The sequence below is a fragment of the Numenius arquata genome, chromosome 6 (assembly GCF_964106895.1).
Source record: "Numenius arquata chromosome 6, bNumArq3.hap1.1, whole genome shotgun sequence".
Classification (NCBI taxonomy): Eukaryota; Metazoa; Chordata; class Aves; order Charadriiformes; family Scolopacidae; genus Numenius; species Numenius arquata.
Window position 1 is genome coordinate 11,909,322 of NC_133581.1, and position 25,216 is coordinate 11,934,537.

The following is a 25,216-nucleotide window of genomic DNA, read 5'->3' on the forward strand; positions in this document are numbered from 1 at the left end:
GTTATAAAAGACTAGTGAAATTCTAATAACTGAAAAATCCTGAACAAAAACAGCCACAGAAGTAAAGAGGCAGCAGCAAACAGTTTTTAAAACTGTTTGACACGTCCAACTGTAAACTAAGGAAATGGCCAAAACATACCTCATCTCCACCCAAAAAACTTAGCAACAAAACCCTGTATTAAAATAACCCCAGAAAACTTGGGATACACAGAAATAATGTATGGCTTTTCCCATGCTTTAACTTTAACAAACACAAGCCATGTAAACTTTGTGGATACTCAATACAAAGAAGGATAAAAAAAAAGGTTTTAGTGTATAAAAACAAAATACGTGTAGTTGTCTGATCCTAAATGCAAGCTGTGGTTCATTCTTAGTTCTGATATCTACAGCCTGCTTAGCTTTACACTGTGATCCAGTCTGCTTTTCATTCCCTTATGCTTGCAGAAGAAATAAAAGTCAAAAATCACTACACATAAAAAGAGAATCAGTGTAGCATGGACTAGATCAGCAGGATAAAAGGCACAGAAGTATGACAATTTTTGTGACTCCTCACATAAAGAGGCCACAGAGTTGCACTCCCTAACTTGGATACCATAACCAGTATTTTTGTCATTGAGCTCTTCTCCACTTCCTTTTCAAATGGGCCCTCACACGTGCACAATACCTGTAAGGTTAGTACATTCCTTGTGAGAAACAAACACCTGAAGGCATTCAGCTAGCTCAGACCACATCACATGCTATATATACACATCTCTCCTTGCACTGATCTATTACTAAAACCTTCACACTCTAATAAGCCTTTTTATTGGGTCAGAGATTGAGCTTACCTGCCTCCTTCTGCTCTCCCAGCTTGTCAAGGATGTTAAAGGAAATGTCCAGGTATTCTCTCTGAATAGCGCTCACAGCAATCTTCCTCTGCTTCCTCTGGCGAGGAACAATCTGAATCTTAAATTCTGACTCCTCAGTCTCCTCTTCTTGCTTCTGCTCCGTGTTTTGCTCAGTGTCAGACTCTGCGTTGGTATCAAGTTTCTCACTTTCTGTTTGGTTTTCAGAATCTTCAGGTACTTTAATAAGGACTGTCTTTACGTTGGGGCTTGGAATTGCTCCACTAGGTCTAATGTCTTCCACATTGAGATCAGAGTTATCATCAAGGGACATTTCTGGAAGGGCAAATGACTTCTGCAGCAGGTCCCTTTTCTGTTTCAGTGTTAGTGGGTTCCCACAGGACATGTCCTGAAGTTCTTCTGGCTTAACTAACTCTGAAGAGTCCTTTTGCTCTTTGGGAGAAGTGGAAAGGATCTCATCTATTCCCACTGAAGCATTGTTGCTTGAATCCTTAGAACTAAAGTCTTTGGAGCAATCTTCAATGCTGAACTGGACCAGCGGAGTTGTGCTGAGGCTGAGTGCAGAGACATTGATAGGAGTTGAGGGAGATGAAGCAGCAGTTTGGCCAGAGACCTCATCATTCAGCTGGTTTGTGGTTTCTTCTTCTTCATCGCTCTCCACTATTCTAAGGGGAGGAAGTGGTTCAAAGACTAAAGAGTCACTGTCTGAAGTGGAGAGCACTGAATGCTTTTCAGGACCTGATGTTGAGTCAGAGGACAAATCTATCAGATCTAAATCTTCCTTGGGACCAGCAGGTTTAACCGGAGAGTCCACTTTCACTTCATAGGTTTCCATGCAATTTAGCCTAACTTCTGGTATGACAGGTCTTCTTGTTTCCTGGAAACTCTCTGTATGAGGAAGATTTTCTTGTGTTTCTGTATTTTCAGCTTTAGTAGAAGAATTCTGCCGAGATCGTCCATAATCACTCTGCCTGTGTATGGCGTAAGCAGCAGGGACAGGTGGTTTTTCTAAGTCACACCGGTCTATGCAGGACTTCCTGCGATGTTCATCTAATGAAAACAACAGGGAGTCTGCATTCCCTATATCAAGAGATTTTTGTTTTAGAGAGCGCAGTTTTTTTTTCTGAATGCTTTCTTCTCTCACACAGCGTAGAATACTGTCTTGTAAGGCCCCCGTCTCTCTATATTCAGCCAGCTCTATTTCACCTGATTAAAACAGAAAGAGCTAATACTACCTCAGTTGGAGACTTCTGGCAGATATGTTCATCTTTATCTCACAATTCAACATGACTGGCATTTCAAATACAAACCCAGTATTAGTCAAAATTTTCTAGATATTGTTTTAACCTCAGAGCCCCATTAGGCAGACTTTTATAATGAACAACAACAAAAAGATCCCTACTTTTTGGGTAATAGCGTTTATCTAAATTCTATCCAAATTTTACTCATCCTGGACAGATGTATCCTGAAGACACACTGTTTAACCTTATTCATTGAAAAGAAGATGGCACAGGCAAGTAATTTCTACAGACACTTGGAATGGCTGCATTAGGCATGAGAGATGAAAGAAGAAAGGAGCTACATAGACTACTCTGAAGAGGTTTCCAAACGATGGACATCATTTGGACATCAGCGTACATTACAGTACACCTACATGTTATTAACTGCAGCAAAGTGGGCTTAAAATGGTTGCTTCTGGTTCAAGAAGCAAGCTAGCAACAGCAGCAAGGATGTGGCAGCACAAGCCTGAGATCAGAGAGGTGTTCACAGAATTTTTCCCGCCATGATCCTAGACCTCAGCAGAGTCTAGCAACCATCACACCACAGTCATACGCCCACTGTCCCAGGGAGGAACAAAGTCAGCAGAGTTATACTTGCTGGTACTACCACTGCATTGGTATTTTGCTATGTGAACACAATCATTGAGAACATTTTAAAAGGTTATCACTGCTGTTATTATGAATGACATATTTTCACGTAAAACAGAATACTCCTGATCATTATTACCCCCATATTTCAAAATGCTACACATATGAATCACCATGCAAAAAAAGCAATGAGAAAAGTTAATGTTTACTCTAGTCAGAATCATTCCCCACCTCATGCAAAAACCTGAGAGAAAAAAAGGCAGGAGGGTGGTGGTGGAAATAGCTTCTTTTTTTTTTTTTTAGAGTATTCATTTCAGAAACCTAAATTTGAAAACAAAATCTTTCCTATATTTTGAAACCACCAAATGACCCTTTTTACCTATGGAAAACCACAATGTTTGCGGCAGCAACAACAAATTTGCTTACCCTAGGGTGCCACCTTATCCAAGAAGAAATCAATTTCTGGGTAAAAATAAATTTGAGTAAAAATCTTCAGCCCAATGGTGGAAGAAAATTGCAACAAATACACTTAAACATTTTTACATTCAAAAGAGCTTTAAGTTTCAGAAAACAACTGCTAATTTTAGATATTTTTACGTTGGAGTGCCTACTTCGAGATTCCTGTGAAAGAATTCATTCAGGGAAACGAGGAGTACCTGCTCTCAAAAGTCAGACAGAGTACTTGTATTCAAATTAGGCAGTGTAACAAACTCTACAAAGAAAGGTGGTAGCTTGAAACTAAAGTAGGAAATTGTATTTCTGCATGATTTTATACCAACAAAACAATTCATACTTCTCTGAGCATTCATCTCAACTGGTTGATATTTCACCATTTTGCTGCCACCAATTCTTTTCAGTCTTGCAAAGAAAGTTTGAGATTCTTTATTGCAAGGTCCAGTTGGTGTATCATGAATATCAGATTCATCAAAAACACTGTCTTCCTCTGCTGGAGAAAGAAAAAACTTTATTACTCTTAAGAGAGTGCAATTCCTTGAATGAAAAGCTGTCTATGTAACAAAACCTCAGCTCGTTTCAATTAAACTTGAATGGGAAAATGAAGAATCATCTGAAGTTTGCAAGAAAATTTATATTCCAGGTATAACTGCCATTCTTGTTACATCTTGAATTAAGGTCAGAAAGGACAGAGATAAATGAAAAATGGGTTACAATGCAACAAAAGTATACCAGAGCTTTTACCATTCTAAGCTAATCTTTTCTACTGATAATAATACAGATTTCTTTAGATGGAAGAAATACAATAGATCTGAACACTGACTCAAGTAAATAACTTCCACAGTGCTCAGTGAGAAATGATAAATTGAAGAAGACCGAAATTAGTACAAGAACTGCAAGGTCAGTAATAAACCAGCAAAATAGTAAAGTGAAAAGAGGAAGAAATGGATAATCTTGGGAAGCTGGTAATAGTAATAGAATTAGACCTAAGAATAAGAATTATGAAATTATTGATCTAAGTGGTAACAGTAAAACATTATGCTCAAATTTAAGACCTGCTGGTTGAAAATGGCAGAGAAAAAGAAAGATCCAAATCTATTTATCCATCAAAAAATAACCACATCAGCCATATGAAATAGCTATAAAAAAGAAATTTAAAAAAAAAAAAAAATCCATATCTGTCATGTCTAGTGGTTCATCTCCAAGGAAACAAGAAACACTACCGGAACAATAAAGAAAACAGAGCACTCAAGAGGAGAAACAAAAGAGTTTGCCTTGTTTATTCTAGTATGCAAACATGGAGAAGAAATGCATTTAGTGTCTAGGAGTGAAGAGGCAAGTAAGCCAAAGTCAGAATGGCCAAAAACTGCATACTTTTAAACTGGACATTAACATCTTTAGCTTTGAAATTGATGGAAAGTTTCTACTATATGTGAAGCTATGGAACTGCTACCTAAAAGCATCAAAGATACCTAACTGATACAATGAATCCAGAAAAATCAAAGTTGCTAGTAAGATTTTCTACAGGATCTGGGTTTAATAAGTTAGGAGATCACTTATAATGTCATGTCCTATGTGTTTAACCTCTTCCCCTTGGCAACAAGTGCTTCTTCTCACAAGATTTAGTCACCTCTACAGAAGTCTGTATACTTTCCATGATCCCCACAACAAAGTTTGGCAGAAAGATTAGAAAAAAGGTTCAATAGTGGGGAAATCCATCTTTAGTATAGGGATTCTCACTGCCTGACAACGAAATCCTCATCTGTTGATCATCTAAACATCACCTTTGATGATGAGAGAAGCACACACACCACCTGACCAGAGACTAAACAAGCCTCCTTCAAAAAGGGGGGAAAGGCTTCAACTTTCTAAGTCCCTATGGAATTATATTGGCCACTTCTTGCCAGTGGAAGAAAACTCTTCTACATCCTCTTTTTTCTGCAGCATTTCAGCAAAGGAGGAGAATAAGCCCTCTGATTAAGTCAGCATTTGCAGAGAAAAATTTGCCCATTTATGGTCCTTTATGTCTGAGCAGCCCAAAGCCCTTCAGAACAGCTTTGGAAAGCAAGTAAATATTATTCTCCTTACTTTGAACACAGGGAAACAATGATGAAGTGAGACACAAGGCCACACAGGGAATCAATGTTGGACATGGCATTGGAACACCGAGTTTTCTAAACCTAACTTGGCACTTACTGTGAACTGCAAGCTGGGTACTTAGAAGGTTCTCAGAATTAGTCCAGAAACTGAATGTATTTTATACTTGTATTATTACTACCCTCAGCATTATTAAGTCATTATTAATTAAGTCATTAGCTCAAAACAAAGAAAAATTCGTAGTAAGTCCACAGTTACCTGAACACTCTTAGCCCTCCTCTAGCAATACAAAATGTCCAAGTGCGAGAGAATATGCAATACATCATTTGCATCCATTTTAAGGTCGCTTTGATTTGCTAGAGGTGAATAATAGGGTATTCAGGTAAACCAAGTTTTGTGTCCTTGTTCTGCTGGTTATCTTTTCATGAGCAACAAGCAGCAAAAGAGGAAAAGGTACTAACATGCATAAAAAGAGTGCTTCTTGTATTCCTCTTTGGAAGAAGAGTTTGCTGCACACTAGAAGACTGAGGAGGGTGTAAATAACAAATAAGCAACTAAAAGGCAAAATAGCTGAAAGGCAGCTACAGATTAACATCAGAAGAACCTGTTAAACTTTGATCATAAATACTTATCACGTAATAAACTTCACAGTTGTAAGGAACTACACTCAGTGACACAGTGTTATTTCAAGCACCAGCCTTACACCAGTTCACAGCTGGACCTCTGCTACAGCTAGCAAACCTACAGAGTTGACAATCAGATGCAGTCACTAAGGGCTGAACCATTCTCCTCTTGCCTCCATCCACATCACACACATCTGTGTGTAAGCTTAGTCAACTTCAGCTCCTTTTACAGAGAAAAGCAAACTATAAACTGAATTCATCATTTTTTCTTTTCAACATCAAATATTTGCTACTATGCCATGTTATTAAAAGTATAATCAGAATATGGTGTCAGGTTGGTTGCACACCTTGTGCGTGGGCATAATCTGTTCATATTATCATGGAAATGCCAAGGACTATCCAGGCATGGTGACTGAACTACTAAGCTCCCTCCGAGAGATGTTAGACTGCTGTGCTGTGCTTAGTCTACAGAGAAATTCTGAATTTCTTTTACTATAGATGGCTACAGCTGGTCAGGTATGTCACACTTTAGACTTACTGAGTATTATGTTCTAAAATTCAGACCATATTTACCCACTTCTACAACATCTGAGGACTTCATTAATTGACTCAATGACGAACATATAAATGAGAGTGTTAGAAGTACCTTTCTCCTTTTCACTGTATCGGCTTATGTTACTGTTGTCACTATATAAAGGACCAGCAGTTGCATGGGGCTTGCAGCTGTGATATTGAGCGTTGAGGGTATTGACCGTGATGTGGATTAGGTGAAGTACAATCTTGCTGATTTCACAGTCTCTGTAGGGGTACTGTTCAGTGAAAGAGAAAAACTTCAGCTTAAAAACTAACCTTTCTCCTTGGATAAACATTTAGGTGGTAAAAAAGAAAAATGACAAGAATATTGTCAGCTGGATGCCCTTTGCCTTCCTTTGATCATACATTTCTAAATACATCATGAGAAACAGGACAGTTTTCAGCTTTGTACACAAAGTTATTTTTTTAAAAAAATTAAAAATCCCTATTAGTAACATTTAATATATTATTTTCTTGACTTTTATATGACAAAACCAACTACTAATAATACAAAAGGTCTCTCATCAGAACTATTCTCCAAATACTACATTTCAATCAGCACATTATAATTTATTTTTAGTGCCTCCACTTCCTTGTAAACCCTACAGACCTGCTAGAAATTTGTTCAGCGTATCAAAAGTATCCACAGCTCCATTTTAATGCATAAACACACTACATTTGCGACAGAGACCGGCTCCAGGGCAGGAGATCAGGAGCACAGGTTGTGTTCTCTTCTATCCCACTAGTCACAGGGCAGGATGAAAGGATAAATAGGAAAAAACAACGGTTCAACTTATGGCTGAAAGGCTGGAGTAAAAGCCAGGACCTTGGATTCTTTGAGCATAGGCAGACTTATAGGTCACCAGGCGTGGTTGCGGCAGGTGGGGAAAGCCTAAGCCAAAGGGGAATAAGGATATTGGGACAGGAGTTAGCATGGCTCATTAAGAGGGCTTTAAACTAGATTTGAAGGGGGACGGGGTTGGAACCAGGGTCACTGAAGTGGTACCCGGGAGTAAACTAGAATCAAAAGGGGAAGGGGAGGATACCAGGCCCATTGGTAACGAGCCTGAGGGGAAAGAACCATGGATGGGGGTGAAATCGGGTGCCCGGCTTAAGTGCATCTACACTAATGCACGTAGCATGGGCAACAAACAGGATGAGCTGGAAGCCATTGTGCAGCAGGACATCTATGATGTAATCGCCATCACAGAAACATGGTGGGATGATGGTCATAGCTGGAATGCTGTGATGGATGGCTATAAGCTCTTCAGGAGGGATAGGCAAGGAAGGAGAGGTGGGGGTGTGGCTCTGTACGTTAGGGAGTGTTTTGATTGTATAGAAATTGATTGCAGCAATGATAGAGTTGAGTGTTTATGGGTAAAGATGAAGGGCAAGGCTAGCAAGGGAGATCTGGTGCTGGGAGTCTGCTATAGACCACCCAACCAGGATGAGGAGGTAGACGAGGCATTCTATAAGCAGCTGGCTGAAGTGTCTCGATCGCCAGCCCTTGTTCTGCTTGGGGACTTCAACCTACCGGACATCTGCTGGGAATACAACACAGCAGAGAGCAGGCAGGCTAGGAGGTTCCTTGAGTGTATGGAAGATAACTTCCTGACACAACTGGTAGGTGAGCCAACCAGGGGAGGTGCCTCTCTAGACCTGCTGCTCACAAATAGAGAGGGACTAGTGGGAGATGTGGTGGTCGGAGGCCGTCTTGGGCTTAGTGACCATGAAATGGTCAAGTTTTCAATTATTAGAGAGGTAAGAAAGGGGGCTAGCAAAACCTCAACCTTGGACTTCCGGCGGGCGGACTTCAGCCTTTTCAGATCACTGGTTGGAAAAGTCCCATGGGGGGAATCCCTGAAGGGCAAAGGTGTTCAGGAAGGCTGGATGTTTTTCAAGGAGGAAGTCTTAAAAGCCCAGGCGCGGGCCATCCCTACGCGCTGTAAAGCGAGCCGTCGGGGGAAAAGGCCGGCCTGGCTGAGCAAAGAGATAGGGTCACAGCTTAGAGAAAAAAGGAGAATTTATGACCTTTGGAAAAAGGGGCAGGCCACGCAGGAAGATTACAAAGGTATAGCAAAGTTATGTAGGGAAAAGATTAGGAAGGCCAAAGCCCAACTAGAACTCAACCTGGCTTTGGATGTTAAAAACAATAAAAAGAATTTCTATAAATATATCAATAGCAAGAAGAGATCTCGGGAGAACCTCCATCCTCTACTGGATAAGGGAGGTAACATAGTAACCAAAGATGAGGAGAAGGCTGAAGTCCTAAATGCCTTCTTTGCCTCTGTCTTTAGTAGTAGGATAGGGGGTTCCCTAAATATCCAGACCCCTGAACTAGCAGGCAGGGGCGGGGAGCAGAGTGAAGCCCCTGCAATTCAAAGGGAGGTGGTGAGGGACCTGCTCCAACACCTAGATGCAAACAAGTCTATGGGACCAGATGAGATCCACCCGAGGGTACTGAGGGAACTGGCAGAAGTGCTTGCGGAGCCACTCTCCATCATTTACCAGCAGTCCTGGCAAACTGGGGAGGTCCCGGCCGACTGGCGTCTGGCAAATGTGATGCCCATCCACAAGAAGGGCCGGAAGGATGATCCAGAGAACTACAGGCCTGTCAGTCTGACCTCAGTGCCTGGGAAGATCATGGAGCAGATCATCCTGGGTGCCATCATGCAACGCATGAGGGACACCCATGCGATCTGGCCCAGCCAGCACGGGTTCACGAGGGGCAGGTCCTGCTTGACAAACCTGATCTCCTTCTATGACAAAGTGACCCGCTTGCTGGATGAAGGAAAGGCAGTGGACGTTGTTTATCTGGACTTCAGCAAAGCCTTTGATACAGTCTCCCACAGTATCCTCCTGGAGAAACTGGCTGCCCATGGCTTGGATGGGAATACCCTCTGCTGGGTTAAAAACTGGCTGGAGGGCCGGACCCAGAGAGTGGTGGTGAATGGAGTTAAATCCAGCTGGCGTCCAGTCACGAGTGGTGTCCCGCAGGGCTCGGTACTGGGGCCAATTCTCTTCAACATCTTTATCAATGATCTGGACGAGGGGATCGAGTGCACCCTCAGTAAGTTCGCAGACGACACCAAGCTGGGTGGCAGTGTTGATCTGCTGGAGGGTAGAGAGGCTCTGCAGAGAGATCTCGACAGGCTGGATCGATGGGCCGAGACCAACGGGATGAGGTTTAACAAGGCCAAGTGCCAGGTCCTGCACTTCGGTCACAACAACCCCAGGCAGCGCTATAGGCTTGGGGCAGAGTGGCTGGAGAGCTGCCTGGCAGAAAAGGACCTGGGGGTGTTGGTCGACTGTCGGCTGAACATGAGCCGGCAGTGTGCCCAGGTGGCTAAGAAGGCCAACAGCATCCTGGCCTGTATCAAGAACAGTGTGGCAAGTAGGGACCGAGAGGTGATCGTCCCCCTGTACTCGGCACTGGTGAGACCCCACCTCGAGTACTGTGTCCAGTTTTGGGCCCCCTACCACAAGAGGGACATTGAGGTGCTGGAGCGGGTCCAGAGAAGGGCAACGAAGCTGGTGAGGGGTCTGGAGCACAAGTCTTACGAGGAGAGGCTGAGGGAGCTGGGGTTGTTCAGTCTGGGGAAGAGGAGACTGAGGGGAGACCTTATTGTTCTGTACAAGTACCTGAAAGGAGGCTGTAGAGAGACGGGGGTCGGTCTCTTCTCCCAAGTCACAGATGATAGGACAAGGGGTAATGGCTTCAAGTTGCGCCAGGGGAAGTTCAGGTTGGATATTAGGAAACATTTCTTTACTGAAAGGGTTATCAGGCATTGGAATGGGCTGCCCAGGGAGGTGGTGGAGTCACCATCCCTGGAGGTATTTAAGAAACGTGTAGACATGGTTCTTCAGGGCATGCTCTAGTGTCCAAGATTACTGGTTTGTGGTGGGGTGCTGTGTGGGTGGGTGATGGTTTTTGGTTTGGTTGTTGTTGTTGTGTGTTCAGGTGGTGGGTGGTGGTTTTGTTTGTGGTGTGTTTTTTTGTTTTTTTTTTTTTTTGTTTTGTTTTTTTTTTTGTTTTTTTTTACTGTTGGTTGGACTCGATGATCTCTGAGGTCCCTTCCAACCACTATGATTCTGATTCTGATTCTGATACATTTGAACAACACTTCCCAAAAAGAATACAAGCTGTTAAGATGACCCACCTATTTAAAGTTACTAATTTTTTTATAACTAATTCTAAGCTACCCAAAATACTCTTCATTGGAACTTTATATAGCATTTTCCTATTTTCAAATCCTTATGTTTCTTTCCCAGGTAACCATGTGAAAAACAATATAGACAGCAGAAGTAATAGGTCAGCAAAACAGGTCAAAGTCTACCTATTTCAGACACTGAAGTTAAGTGGAGTGAGTAAGCAAATCGAAGAAAAAAAGTGTTCTTTACAGTTCCTTTCACTTGCAGTACGGTTAGCTGTTCCCTGTAATAAAGTTCAAAGTGAAGTGTAAATCTTAATATGGACAGCATCTTTTTAAGATCGCTCACCTTATAGAGAATGACAAGCAAAGCCTTTAACCACATCTGCCGAATGTGAGGTTTGAGGGACCAGAGGGAGCAGCGAGGAGGCTGCTGAAAGTAATGCCTTAGCTGAGGACAAGAGCAATATTTCAACACCTGCACCACCAAGGGAAGAAGGTGTTTACCCAGGCTGATGTTATAGTCCATCACCTGAAAAGAATATTAGCACAGGAGTTAGCTCACCAAAATCAAATCCACTGATGTTGAAAAGCAAAATAATTAACACAGGTGAGGTATTAGTTAAGTGAAAAGAAACAGTGAGACTTCCTTAAAAACATCTATCAGAAACTTTCTGCCAGCTTGCCATGTTATTTTAGCCAGACAGGTAAAATGAAACAAAAGAAGATGTGTTCTGAAAGCCTTTCATCCTGCACAGTCTAAATTTTAACATGCATTGGCAAGTTCATAAAATATATTATATGCTGGGATAGCCTTGTATTATAGCACAAGTTGATAACACTTCAACAGACAAAACCATATTAGGTATATCCCATGCTTAACATACATGGATGGATACAGTTGTGGGTTTTGGCAGGGGGGGTTGTATATTTTGGTTATTTGGGGTTTCTGTATTAACACAGAATTGTATTGCCAATTCTCATTATTTTCTCAACAGGCTTGCAACATTAGCTGTTAGGTTTTTTTTAAAACCTATGTTCCCTATGTTCTGGAATCAGGCAGTGAGACAGAAAGCCCACTCTTCACTATAGCAAAGGTAAGAGTGTGTCTGCAATGTTATACAGAAAGTCTAAGCATGCAAATCCTAAAGGATCCAAGAATAAAACTAATGAAAAATATTACTTTTCTCTAAATAAAATGCTCGTCAATTTTAAGTGGTGGTGTTGGCGTAGACAGGTTGCTGTTTTCACTGCTAGTCATAAACCTTGACTCCATCATGACCTTTGAAGATCATCATGCTATTTGGTACCTATCCTAAAGGTTCGAACACTGATGGTTAGGTACAGTGTGGCCATATATTCCCACTACCCTGACACAACTGTGTTTTCAGTTAAAACTGCATTGCTATTTTTCATTATCTCCTCATCAGACTTGCAACATTAAATATTTTTATTTAAAGCCATATGTGCTGAAATCAGCAGCTAAACCAGATCACAACAAGGATCCACAAAGCCCTTGTCTCTGATGCTAACCTATACTGGTTGACATCCAGGAAAGTGTAAGAGCAGGCCAAGCAAACTCCAGCACAACCCCCGAGATGTAACATGTCCCTGCAGTTTCACTGAACTTAGTGTGCTTTATCATCAGGAGCCCTGTACATCTAAACAGACACAAACATCAGTTTCATCCACATCATCCATTTCCTTCAGGCCTGTATTTCTTTTTTTGGTTTTGTTTTCGTTACAAGAGGATGAGCTTAACTTACAAACACAGAACTCATCTCTCAAGTTCCCTCCTGAACAAGCTGACTGAAAGTTTTTCCCTGTAAAATTCTCTAGTTTGATGTGCAGCTGTCTCAAATTTTTGTGCTGCATGCACGGAGCTAAACAGATGAATCCCATGTCTATCCGTGTAGGGTGAGGCTGTTGAACAGATGATGATAATCACCAAATACGGTTCTACCCTGCAATGCCGCATCTCCTCAGGGTGTGATAACAGTTATATTGCACGGTTAGGGAAAAACTCATCCGTACAAGGAAGACAGAGCCCTGCCTTAACACAGCACATACTGTAAGGCAAACATGTCTTAAGCCCAGCAGACCCATTTTTTAAGTTGTCACAGGAAGGTCCAGAATAAATGATGTTGCAAACACTGAGCAGAGCCCAGCGGGGGACACTGAGCAGAGCCGGGCACTGCCGGCTCCCCGGCCCCAACAGGCTTGTACAACATTGCCACCATGCGGGGCCATACCGCACCGACCGCAAACACCCAAACTCGGCCACTTCTGCTGTTCGGGAGAGAAAAAGGCATTTTATGCTTTCAGGAGTTCTGCATACACAGATTTTATGATGCAAAATACTAAAAGATGTTTAATTTTTATTTATTTTTTTTCCTTGAACTGACCATTCCAACCAAGCTTGGAATCAAAATCACCCAAACAGCAAGTTAGGCCAATCCCAGCCTTTGCAGAGCTATTGGAGAAAGCAAATATTTATGACTGGGGGTGGAGGGAGTGTAACTGAAATAGATCTCTTAAGAGCTCCATACTCAGTTTTCGCTCTCTAAACACGTCTTCGGATTTCTCTTGCAGCAAAGGAGATTCCCAACACAAAGCAGCCCTATAGCTAAGAAAAAAAAAAATCCCCCAAAAGTATAAATTAAAGTTGTGATGTCTGCTACATGGAGAAAAATCCTGGCCAACTGAAGTTCTCAATCTCCATTTGATGTCAAGGGAGCCAGGGTTCAACTACAGAGCTTTTCTAACAGAAATGGTGGATTCAGCTATCAGAAGACATTTTAAAGGTAGAAGAGAAAAGGCATGGGCTGATTAATTTAGAGTTGCAGTAAGTAGTACTTCTGAAAAATCAGGTCAATTATGATCACTGAAGTTTGGGAATCCAAACTTGGAAAACATGTAGAAAAATGTGGAAGGTACTGCCCTGTGATCTAAACTACAACTTTCAGACTCTCAGTACAACAGTAACAGGCCAGAATCTCCTTTTACATGCTTCAGCTTAAAACTGTACAAATGGAAGATGATTAACAACACATCGCAATGGTACTCCAAGACAATGGATCACGATGCATTTGCAGGTACCCAGTTTGTATTATCACCTTCTATTTTGCTTACTGAAACACGGATACCTGACTTCTCCATGACTGTGAAAGTTTATCCAAGCATCTGCATTACAGTTCACTTTGAAAAAATCATGGATTCCAACGTATGAGCTAGAAAATCCTGATAAGAATTGCAGATACAGAAGAGGCCAGGGTAACTTTAAACAATGTTTGAAGGCTACAGTAAGCATTTTAAGAGCTGGGGCGGGGGAAGGGGGGGGAGATCTGAAATCACAACCCCCTCTCTCCTCTAAGGTAATCCTTTATGAGAGACAGGGATAAAGAAGAAGTGTGGAGATGATGATGATGTTTCATTGCAAATAATAAGAATACTCTGCAAGCGTAAAACGTTTTTCAGCCTAGCATCGCCAACTGCTCTATCAGTAAGAATTAGTTGAGCCTTAGAAGAGCCTTGTGAGGTAGGAAATTACCACCCTCTTTACAAGACAGAGAAAGAGGGCACGAGGCAAGGATGTGCTCAGTCATTTATGACAACAATATAGGCAGAAGTTTATCATGGTGGCACCACTCCCTAGGAAAGGGAGAACAGAAAGTCCTGGTACGCTCCAAGGAAGGAGGAGAATTAATCTCCTACAAAGTGAAGAATGACAAAGAGTTCACAGACCATTCATGCAGAGAAACAAGCAAGAGCACAGGGGTTCCAGGTCTTCCTAAATGGGAAAGGAGGGAATGACACATGAGGAAAGTAAGACATTCAGAGGTTAGGGAAAGAGGGCAAAGAGGTTTGGAGCAGTCTCTAATTTTTTATACAGGGTAGTATTTGCATGCCTCCATACACACAAAACTAATCTCTACGCCAATGATGCAGCAAGTTCAGAGTAGAAGGAAGTTACTAGTAGGAAGTTATTAGTATACTTTTATTTAACTGTTTACTTTTTAACTGCAAAGCCAAAACCTACAGAAAGCACTTGATTAGGCTACACAGAGCCTTCTGAAAGTAGAGAACAAGCTGCCATCCTCCTTTGCAAACTCACCAACTGAAGAGGTGTTAGGAAATTTTCAGTAGGATTACCACATTCAACTATTATTTTGGTACAAAGAAGGCTGTGCTACCACCATTTCAACAACAGGCAATAAGAAAGCTGCAAAAAGTAGTAAGTGCTTTCACCTACTTGTGCTATTCCTGCAATAAAGGCATTAAAGCAGGTTGAGACACGCATTTTTTGTGGAGCAATCATGAAGCATCCTTCCTGCTGATCATAACCAAGCAGGACGTACAGATGGCGCTTGACTGTATTGAAAGCTTTAGCACTGCTGATGTCCGACTCAGCGCTGCTCTCATCCTTTGCCATGAACTTCATTAGCACAGTAATAAGCTGGTGGACAGTCTGGTGATCAATCCCAGCATCCTCTGGCAGCAGGTCCTTTATTGTATTATCATTCTCTGGGGAGGGTTGTCCTATTGGCACAAGAGAGACATTGGTATCAGTCACTGGATAAGACTGTAAACTGGGTACAGAATACACCAGAATATTTTTCTATTGCTCCATTTCTGCCCAAATACACACGGTGAAGTCACAGGAGACAGGCATGCATTTCTGAGGGCACTGTTCCTCTGTTGCCTCAGGCTCAACAGCACTTCAACAACTACTGTGAACACTGAACCCCATTTCTCAGCTTTCCCATGTTCAACTGAGCTGTTTGTCTTCCCATCCCAGTGCGTTTCTGCCAGATTGAGCAGTTTTATTCCTTCACATCTATGCCTTAAAGGAGAATCAAATCCCACTGCCACCAAATTCTCATCTGGCATAGTTTTCAGACTTTCCTCAGCAAAAGTTCGTGGACATTAGTCTTTGCCAGTGGAGGATGTACAAAATGGCAAGTGTAGGAGACGGAGGGAATTCTACCAAATAATGCTAAAACAAAGAATGAAGACTTCCCCTTTTTGCTTTGAGTCCGTATTTCCCCTCAGACAACTTGGGCCAAAATGTAGGCACTATATTAGGTTTTGGGACACTATTATGTCAAAACTTCCATGACTTTTTCCCAGAGAAGAAGCCTAAGACTTGGTTTTATAAACACTGAATGGAAATAATACTTTGTGTGGGAATATGATCATGTGAAAGACAAGAGGCTACTTACAAGGCACAAGGAAGCTTGGGTGCTGGCTATCACTATCCAAGCAAAACAGACACACTGCAAATAACATTGCCAACTAGGCAAGTAGTTTCATACTTCAATCTTTTTTTAAAATCCAGCACTTCCTGTTAAGACCATTTATCATTACTAGAATTCTCTAGTAATTGTCTTTGGAGTTATCCTCCTATTTCACCCTTTTTTCAGTACTCAGCAGTTCCTAAAGATCTACGTTATGCCAACACCAGGAATTGAATTCATGAAAAACAGCAGTTATTTCACACATCAGTATATCCCATTCTTTTTATTAAATAATTCCGAATGCATGGCTAAAGCACAGTGAAGTATATTATTCTAACATGTTCTATTTTAAAACAGGAATATAATTTAAACGCTTCTCTATAGATAAAATGCATTATCTATGGATTATATGCAAAATAAATAAAAATTATTTCCACCAGGATAATCAAAGGGAACAGAAAATATTATTTTGACAGCATGAAAATGGGGCAATACTTGAAAATTAAGTTTTAATGACACCATCAATTTTAGTTTGCTCATTAAACACTGTAACTGTTAACAATTACAATGAACTGTTACTAAAATGTATTCTGATGTATTTTCTGATCTGTGGTTAAAAATCTGTCTAACAGCAAATAAATGAAATAAAGCAAGCCGGTATCAAACAGAATTATAAAACAATCTACTTGTTTTCACTTCAAGGATAAATCCTTTCAACTATTGGAAATACTCCCTACTTTTGCAAGAACAGTTGAAGTTTGCAGGACAGACCCTACAAGCAAAATTAGCTCAAAGTATAATCTTAACATTGCTCTTTCATGCCTGCGTTAGGGTTAATAGCAAGAAACTAATATCCACTTTATCTGTTACAGTTACTTACATGTCTTAGGGTTTCTGTAAATTAATAGTTGTATATTTATAGCAAATACTAAGAATTATTTTAATATTCTAATTTACCCATATTTTCAATGTATTATGCTATTCTGACAAGAAACTCCTTTGCTGGTTCAACTCCATCTGTCTTATACTGCAGTTTTGCTGGTGAAGAATGTGTGTTTCTTTTTAAAAATAATTTTAAATATTTTATGTTTTATTGGTGTGTGAGCAAAGGGTTTTGTTTGATTGGCTGTTTTGCTGAGCATGGGAGAAGGTTGCTATTTTTATGATAGATGAAAATGAAGAGTAGGGGGGAAATTTTCAGAATCACTTCTACTGAAACCAGTAAAGGAAAGTTATTCTTACGTTGGTAAAAAGAAATAATGAACTTCATATTATATAATACTTTTTATTCCAAACAGTTTTCACCGGGATTTTTTATTTATAGAAACCTTTGTTCAAAATGAAAATTCTCTATCCAAACTTTTGCTGGACCAAGATTTGCAGATGCAAAAAGGAAACAAATTCTGAAATAACTAGAATGAGAAATACAGCAAGTTCCACTTTCAGAAGCACATTAAAAAAGCATATAGAAAATAAATTCAGATTTGTGGACAACAACTGAGAAATATTCTTTCCACATATTATACCCACGTTAAATTTTTCCATTAAATTATATCAAAAAGACGCTATTTCATAAAGATGATACTAGACTGTTTTCTTCAGCTGTACTCATTTTTAGCTCTATTACATGTTGTGAGATTTTCCATAAAACAAAGAAGGAGATAAGATAGAATGAGTCAAAGGATCGTGGGGCTCTAAATAAATCCTGGTTCTCCAAATAGAACTCAATGAGTAATTATCTGAAAAGATTAACCTATTTTACTTTCACTTGCTGAACAACATAATTTTGAAGCTCGGTGATGAAATGCTCAATTTTGCCATGAGTTTGTAACACTAACACCAGTTAACAGACACTTCCAGGACTTTTCCTGACATTTTACTTTCCAGAAATATTATTACATTTTCTGAAGCATTAAAATCTCATTTCTCACTGGAAACTATACAGCAGGACATAGCAAACAGAGCTTCGCCCCGAGTAGTTTGTCCTCATTCTTGTAAGGATCAAGTCTAAGGAATGTCAATCACCTCCTGTTCTTACTTCTAATGCAGAAAACTGAAATGAACCAGCAATGGGGAACTGCTCATTTAAAAATACAAAAACCTTATGATCCCATTTAGGCAATAGATTTTCAGAGTCCAGAAAACCTTCCTCTGCTGTTTGAAATGGGTCTTAATTTATATCAAGCTTGAACTAAACTTTCACTTCATTAACACTTGATATAGGGTATCCTGTACCTAATCAAGCTGTTTAGAGTCAAGCTGAGAATGCAAAACCAAGGCCACCCTGTCTTTACAGTGGCTATGGTGGCTTTTACCCCTCAAAATGTGTGCACATACATATACAATTTGGGTATGTGTGTATATACAAGGTATATACATACACACACACACAGAGGACCTCACATCACCATACACACAGCCTTCTAGTTAATACACAGCCACCACTCCAAAATTCAATCTAGACTTATGCCCACAGATTCATCTCTTTATTCATATGTCCCATTCTATCAGAAAGAACCCTTTACCTCCAAATTACTTTAAGGTATACCACAATATAACATAAAACATAGATCACAATTCTATCATGCTTTGTCCCAGTTGTGATCCCTGTACCTATCAATGAAACTCTCTACAGGGTATTGTAAAGGACAGATGAACAAATACATGATCCTGGTGTATAGTCCCCACAGAACACACATTGAATTCAGCTTGCATTTGAACTGTGCAAGGACCACAGTTTTAGATCTAGAAAGAACAGATGAGCGAGAGGACTAGTTATTCCAAGTGATATGTATAAAATTCATGTTTTTCTACAGCAGATGTACAGCCTATGTTTAGGAGTCTGTTAGTTCCCTAGACGAATCACATATGCTCAGTACTGCCAATACAAAGTGTTAAAAACTATGAGTCAAATCTTGAAAAAAAAAAACCAACCCTATTTTACAAAAAATTAAGATTTTAGAAAGAAATAAATACTGGGAAAGAGGAGAGGGACAGTCATTTGTCTCCTAGTTTCCAAAGCATCCATGATAATTTTGAATCATATTATCAGACTTTTCTTCACATCAGTGGTTACTAGCCACATGCAGCTTTTTATATATACATTTTAGTGGAACCTAAATTTGTAGCTTGGGTGATAAATTACCTGAGTCTGGAAACAGAAGCTCTGAAATACCAAAATGCATCTAATAAATCACAATGGCTAACAATATTAACTGTGAGACCGACACTTCTTATGTGACAAGTTTTCTTAAGACCGGTATAGAGCAAGTGAATGGTGCTATTAAATGAAGAACAATCATTCACCAACACCTTTGTTCATGGCACCGTTATTTCATTTGTTCCTTCTGTGAGCCTGTGACAACCCACATGTATGCTCTGTAAGGAACTGGTTGATTTCCAGCTCTCACTGGGCTAGTATGACAGGGTTATATACTGCTAATGCAGAAGCTCTCTTAGTCCATTTCACAGCTTAGTCAGCGCCCACACTGGCAAGGTATTTTCCTCCCAGCTGATCACCTAGTAAGCTGATCTGTTCTCATTCTGAATTTGTGTCTGTTGGAAATACTGCAAGTCTTGATGAAGGAATATGAGATCTGAATCTGAGATTTTTCACTTCCAAATGGTCGGTCTACACAGGAGTCAGAGCAAGAACTGTCAGTAGTCACAATTATTTAGAGATTACTCGGACCCTGCTGAGCTAGGTATTCTACAAATGCCTGACCGAAGGGTGACACCTTCACAAAATGTCAGTAAATATAAAACAAGGGACTTAAGATGCCCATAAGCATACAGAGGAGACAAACGTAATTTACAGTACCGACAATCAAAAGCACTCTGTCTGCTGTCTCTAAAAGCTGAAGGTTAAAGATCAGGCTGAAGATAGGTGACCCATGGGGCCAGCCTACTAATGTTCCTGTGAGCAATGAAACATGGGAGGGTGAGGCGCTGCTGGCATAGCTGACTGCCTCTGAATAACTTCCAGCCCTGGAGCACTATTTACAACTGGGGTCAGTTTTCAGTACAGATCAAGAGCAAAACTTTAATTTACACCTTTTGGAACCATGCTGAGGCATGATTCACTGTGTCTGATAGACAATGTCCATCTTGCCTAAGTTTATCTCATGAGTAAGTAAGAAATCCAGCACTAGTGCCTTCCTTTTCCTGTTCCACCAAAACACCCCCCTTGTTAAACCCACCTGGTGTTTGCTCTGGTGTTCCTCCAAGTGCTGGAGCAGACTGCTCATGTCTGGTCAAGCTCACAGCTTAAAAAAGACAAACAAACACACACACACAAAAACCAAGAGCAACTCTATTTAAAAAAGGCAGTACTGACATCTGCTTCAGCATATATTCAGTGCTAGCGCATTTATGTTCATTTACTCATGCACTGTTGTCAGGCAGTGAGTGTAACTGTTTGAAACGTATCACTTCTGTGCCCTACAGATTTTGTGCACTGTGTTCTGAACGATGGAGAAAAGTGGAGTTTTAGTTTTGCTGGTACGGGAGTCACCGCACAGGAGCCTCTACGCAGGATCAGAAATTGGTCAAGAAGGATTACCTAAGAGTCCCAAAATATGGTGGTGTTTGTTTTGCAGAAAAGGAATTGCCTTTTATGTTAACAATTCACCAGCACCCAGGTTTGAACATTTTATCAGTTCCTATTATATGGGTAGGAGCAATGTGAGAGGTCCAATTTGAATAAAAAGACTAATCTGTGTTTGTAAAATTCTCTAAATGAGAACGGGTAAGCTTTATTTCTGCTTGGAAAGGTATCTGTACAGCGCTCCCTACAGGCCTATGGACTTCCAGCATCTAGGACCTCCTATACAACCTGGCAGAAGGATGTGTTACATGGGTGTTGTTTTCCTAACAAAGGAATTCTGAAGATATCCAAAAGCTCATTTGAGACATTAACAGTTGTTTTTAAGATGTCTAGCATATGCTACATGCACTGATTAATAATTACAGTTAATAAATAAATTAGTAACGGAGGAATTTTTCTGTAAACACTGTGTCTATTTTAGACAAATCTACTGTGTATTAGCCACAAATAAAAATTAAGATCCATCCACAAACTAGTCTTGGAGCATTTTGTTCTGGCACTTTAAACAAACACAGCATAGACATATTGTTTGTCTACGTTCATTGTCAAACTCGCTAACTTGTCATTATCTGAATAATGCCCAAATCAGTCAGAAACCTGAATTTTCTATCCCAATTGGATAAATATTGGTAATTATGATGTGTACCCAACAACAGGATACAATCCTAAGGGAGAAGATACAGACGTGTCACAAAAATATAAATAGATACTCAACGAATTTTGGTGGTTAAGGTTTCTGGAAGGGAGAGCGCTCTCTTTGACTCCACTGGTCCCTTCACACTGTCCCTCAGGGAACGCACACTCTTCTGACGATTACGTGCGAAACGAGCCCTCTTGATCTTCCACATTGCTGCATCACTGAGGTTGGCGACATTTGTCCGGACAGCAGTGATAGCTTTGCAAATGCAAGTGACCAAGTTAGGATTCATTCCACAGCATGGTGAGGCCTTAACGCTGCCAAGTGCCAAATGCAACTGGGCCCCAGGTCCCACTCGGGTCAACAAAGCTTCACATGGGCTCAAGGGGTCCATCTGCAAGGTACTCATTTGCATGCTCTCATTCTGAAATCCATAAAACCCCAAATGGCATAACTGTGTTTAAAATATTATGTTTAAATATTATGCTGTTACTTCTTTCTTTAGAGATTGGATAAAAACAGGTTCTTGAAACCAAAAACCTGAATTTCAGGCTAAGGGAATATGAGGTGGCCTCTATTTAAAATGGCAGAAATCTCATGAGTATGGATCACGTTTAATGCACTCATAACCAAATGTGCCCACTAATTTTGCCTCACTGACCTCCTGTCCTGCCTACACCTATCATCCTGGATTTGAACAGCATCTCCAAAAATCTGTGTGATTATGCATCTACATGGGTGTTACCACCAGTATCACTGCATGTCTTAATGGGGTCACCGATACTTTTCTATACTCATGTCTATAGTGCATTCAAACCCATTAAGTTTAATTATCTGAGAGACTAAAGCTGGTGAGCCCATCCTTTATACCACTCATGTCTTTGAAAAGGCAAAGAGAAACCTTAAAAAGAAACTTGAAAAATCTTTTGCATATTTTAAATTTTCAATCACTCTCAAATATGCATATTTAAAGACATGACCCTACACTTGCAGCCAGAGGTGCTAGATACTAGTGCCCAGGCTCCCTCCTCAGGCCACAGCAGGAGTTCTCAGCTTTGGGTCAAGCTACTTGCATATGGAGAAGAAAATGTTTGCAGTTCTACCCACCTTCTGCATGGATACAGCAGCAGCACCTGGGCTTTTTTAGGCCCTGGGCTCCATGCAAGTGTGGGAGGAGGCATTAGGCTGCTGAGGCAGCACACGCTGTCCCAACAGGTGCCCCTGCCTCCTCCAAGCAACTCAGATGGAAACAGATCTGCCTCATGGGCCACCACTTGGGTAAGGAAGTTTCCAGTTCCTCAGCATGTTAAACAATCATGCAAGAATTACTTTTTAGCCCCCCCTAGTGAATGGAAGGAGACATGGGATCTCATCAAGAACCCAAGCATGAACAGGACAAACACAAACATTTGTCACTGCAGGAATGGTTAACTGAGCACCAGCTTTAAGAGTTCGTGTGCTGTGCCCCATGCATGTTTGCTCTTCAAGGGTCATACAGCTCCCAGGACTGTCTTTGTTCAGACCACTACAGAGTAGGGTCAGGTGTGACCCAGGCCTTTGAGAATACCAATGTTGATAGCATAAGAACATGTACAAAAGAATGAGTGGGTTAATGCAGGTTGCAGCTGATCACAGAACCAGACCATGTTTCAACCAAGGCTGGCAATCGCATCCTAGTGAGAGTAAAACGTGACGCCCAAAGGTGCGACAGAATATAGCCTAATTTGTATTCGGGCAGTCAAAAATGCTCACTTCAGCTCTTTTGGCCTTAAAGATTACTTATTTTCAAAGAATTTATACAGGTGAGACCTACATCTGTCTCAGACCCCATGCAGGCAGCTGAAATTCCAGAAGCTGATAAAAGGTGATCAGATTGATTTGGACTCTGCTTACTTGTTGGGAAAGGGAATTCTTTGTTGCAGTCCAGATGAAGCTGTGCTTCCAGAGACAAGGTCTCAAAGCGATTCACAAAGAACTCCCAGCTCAAAGCTGGAATATCCGCTTTTAGAAAATGAAGTAGCAAAAGCTTACTAAGAATGGTGGGCCTGTCCTTGACAACTGTGTCGAACTGGAAATCAAGGCAGAGGCAGAGACCCTACAGAGAAAAAAAATAAAACACCAACACAGAACTGAGAAGCGAAAATTTCAAGCATTTTTCAAAGCAAAGGGAGGTCAAAGCTCACAACTTCTGTTAATTACTACAGGATAAAGATATAGCTCCTTTTTCCTACCAAGTCCTTTAAATCAGGACTAATGCTACTGGTATCAGTGGAAAATAAGGTAAGGAAAGAGATAAATGAACACCATATTTGGAACGTAGTATTTGCTAAGGTTTTGAGCAATACAAAGAGCAATACAGGTAAAGTTCTGCCCTGCTGCACATTTGGTACACAATATCAAATTATTCTCTTCACACACCCCTGCCTAAGAAAAAGCTTATACTTAGGCAACTGAATCAAGCCCTTAATTACAAAAAGAATGAATCATCAAGCCCAAACAGAGGAAAAAAGATTATGTGGTGAAGCGTATCAATCAGAAGCACTTTGCCTCAAAATGCTTCTGTATTTTATTTGCACTAGAACTTTGGGTGTAGCATCAAGACTTACGTTGGAGAAGAAAACCCACACATTAAATATGAAAATGCAGTATACTGGTTACAGTCTCAGTCAACTCAGTGAATTCAAGTTCTCTAGAAACTACTTTGAAAAGGTACTATATGGATAAAGCTAGCAAATATTAATAGCTTTTTACAGGCAATAACACTAAACTTTTTAAAATACATATTCATTCTATTCTCCAGAGAACTCTAACTGAATTGCGTACTATGAGATATTTTTTTTTTCTTGCTTGTATAGGTAGGCTCTGATCAACTTTCATATCTGCTTTGTTTTATTAATGAGAATTCTGATTGGCAGGGTCTCTCAAATGCTAAAAATTACACGCCTAAGTAAATCTTGAAAAGATCAAGACCATGTTTGGTTTTTCTTGAATATATTTTCTCACTGTCAGCTCAGCAGGGTGTCATAAGGCTTGTAGTTACATTTTTTTAAATTGAAAAATGTCCATAAATTTTAAAATAATAAAAAAAACATTTACAGCTTTCTATGATAGCAGTTCAAATGCCATAGTAATCCTTTGCAGTTATCAAAGTTGGGGCTAGGGCAGTATCATTTCCCTTGGCTATTTTGTGCATACGTCAATTACCAAGCCCCGTACGGCTTGCCTAAAGAGGTATTAGCAGTGACCATGATGCTGTACGCCTGAACTGCTTTGAACTTCAGCTGAAAACCCAGATTCCAGTTTGAATGTATTTTTTCCCCATGTAATGAACCTACCTGTAAAGCTGGCCTCTTTATGGTGTCAAGTAATAGCCCAGCCCTTGTAGCTACTGCTGGGTTGACATCTTCCACAGCAGTCAGGAAACAGCAGAATGCGTGAGCCAAAGAGTACTTCAGTAGGTGGTTTTTTGTCACAGAGTGAATATCCAAAAATCTGCACAACACAGCCACCTTCTCCACTGTACCAGACGTGTCCCCAGACAAAGAAAATATGCATATTAATTTAGGCAATGGCCTTTTTATGTCCTGATTAATATACCACTCCTAGAAATATGCACATCTGAGAAAGTAACAACAAAAAATACCCAGTAAGTATTGTAATTTTTATTTTACTCTAATTATCCGAAAGCTTTATGTTCTCCTCTACTTTACTGCATTTTTGTGCCATAGTTTTGCACTAGTCTATCTCCAAAACTCTCAAAAGCAGCAAAAAGATAATCATCTATTATAGGTCTCCTCAGTTACTGCAGAGGAAGCTCTACCTCTTCAGTGAAGGAACAAAGAGCAAATAGCATACATTTCTCTGGCCTACCTGCTTCAAATCTCATCTTCCAATCTTTGCTGTTGAAATTGCTGTTTATGATTGTCCAGAAAATGTCAGCTCCATGGGGAAGCGAAAGTGCATGAAGCAGAAGTGGGACTGCCAGGGAAGAAAGCTGAGAGAACTCAGATTTCACAACTCCCCATAAGCTGGAAAGACCAAAAAGAGCAAGCCTGCTTATAAAAACACTCTCTTGACATCCTTTCTTCTAGTCTGCACTGTATGGTTGGCGGGAAAGCACTTTTCA

General features: G+C 40.5%; 1 protein-coding gene across 3 annotated transcripts in view; it reads right to left on the bottom strand.

Annotated features, from left to right (window-relative positions):
* Nucleotides 1-25,216, bottom strand: part of UNC79 (unc-79 homolog, NALCN channel complex subunit) — a 114,511-nt gene that overhangs the window by 51,333 nt on the left and 37,962 nt on the right. Inside the window, exons 23-32 of one of the 3 annotated variants that reach the window (XM_074148881.1) lie at nucleotides 24,961-25,118; nucleotides 24,426-24,607; nucleotides 22,984-23,185; nucleotides 21,169-21,348; nucleotides 20,047-20,112; nucleotides 14,863-15,149; nucleotides 10,960-11,142; nucleotides 6,533-6,695; nucleotides 3,507-3,656; nucleotides 828-2,051 (exon numbers count right to left, since the gene is read on the bottom strand). In XM_074148881.1, coding sequence (XP_074004982.1) covers nucleotides 828-2,051; nucleotides 3,507-3,656; nucleotides 6,533-6,695; nucleotides 10,960-11,142; nucleotides 14,863-15,149; nucleotides 20,047-20,112; nucleotides 21,169-21,348; nucleotides 22,984-23,185; nucleotides 24,426-24,607; nucleotides 24,961-25,118 — 2,795 coding nt within the window. The remainder of the gene's footprint in view (nucleotides 1-827; nucleotides 2,052-3,506; nucleotides 3,657-6,532; nucleotides 6,696-10,959; nucleotides 11,143-14,862; nucleotides 15,150-20,046; nucleotides 20,113-21,168; nucleotides 21,349-22,983; nucleotides 23,186-24,425; nucleotides 24,608-24,960; nucleotides 25,119-25,216) is intronic. The other 2 variants (XM_074148882.1, XM_074148883.1) reach the window with 2 other exon arrangements.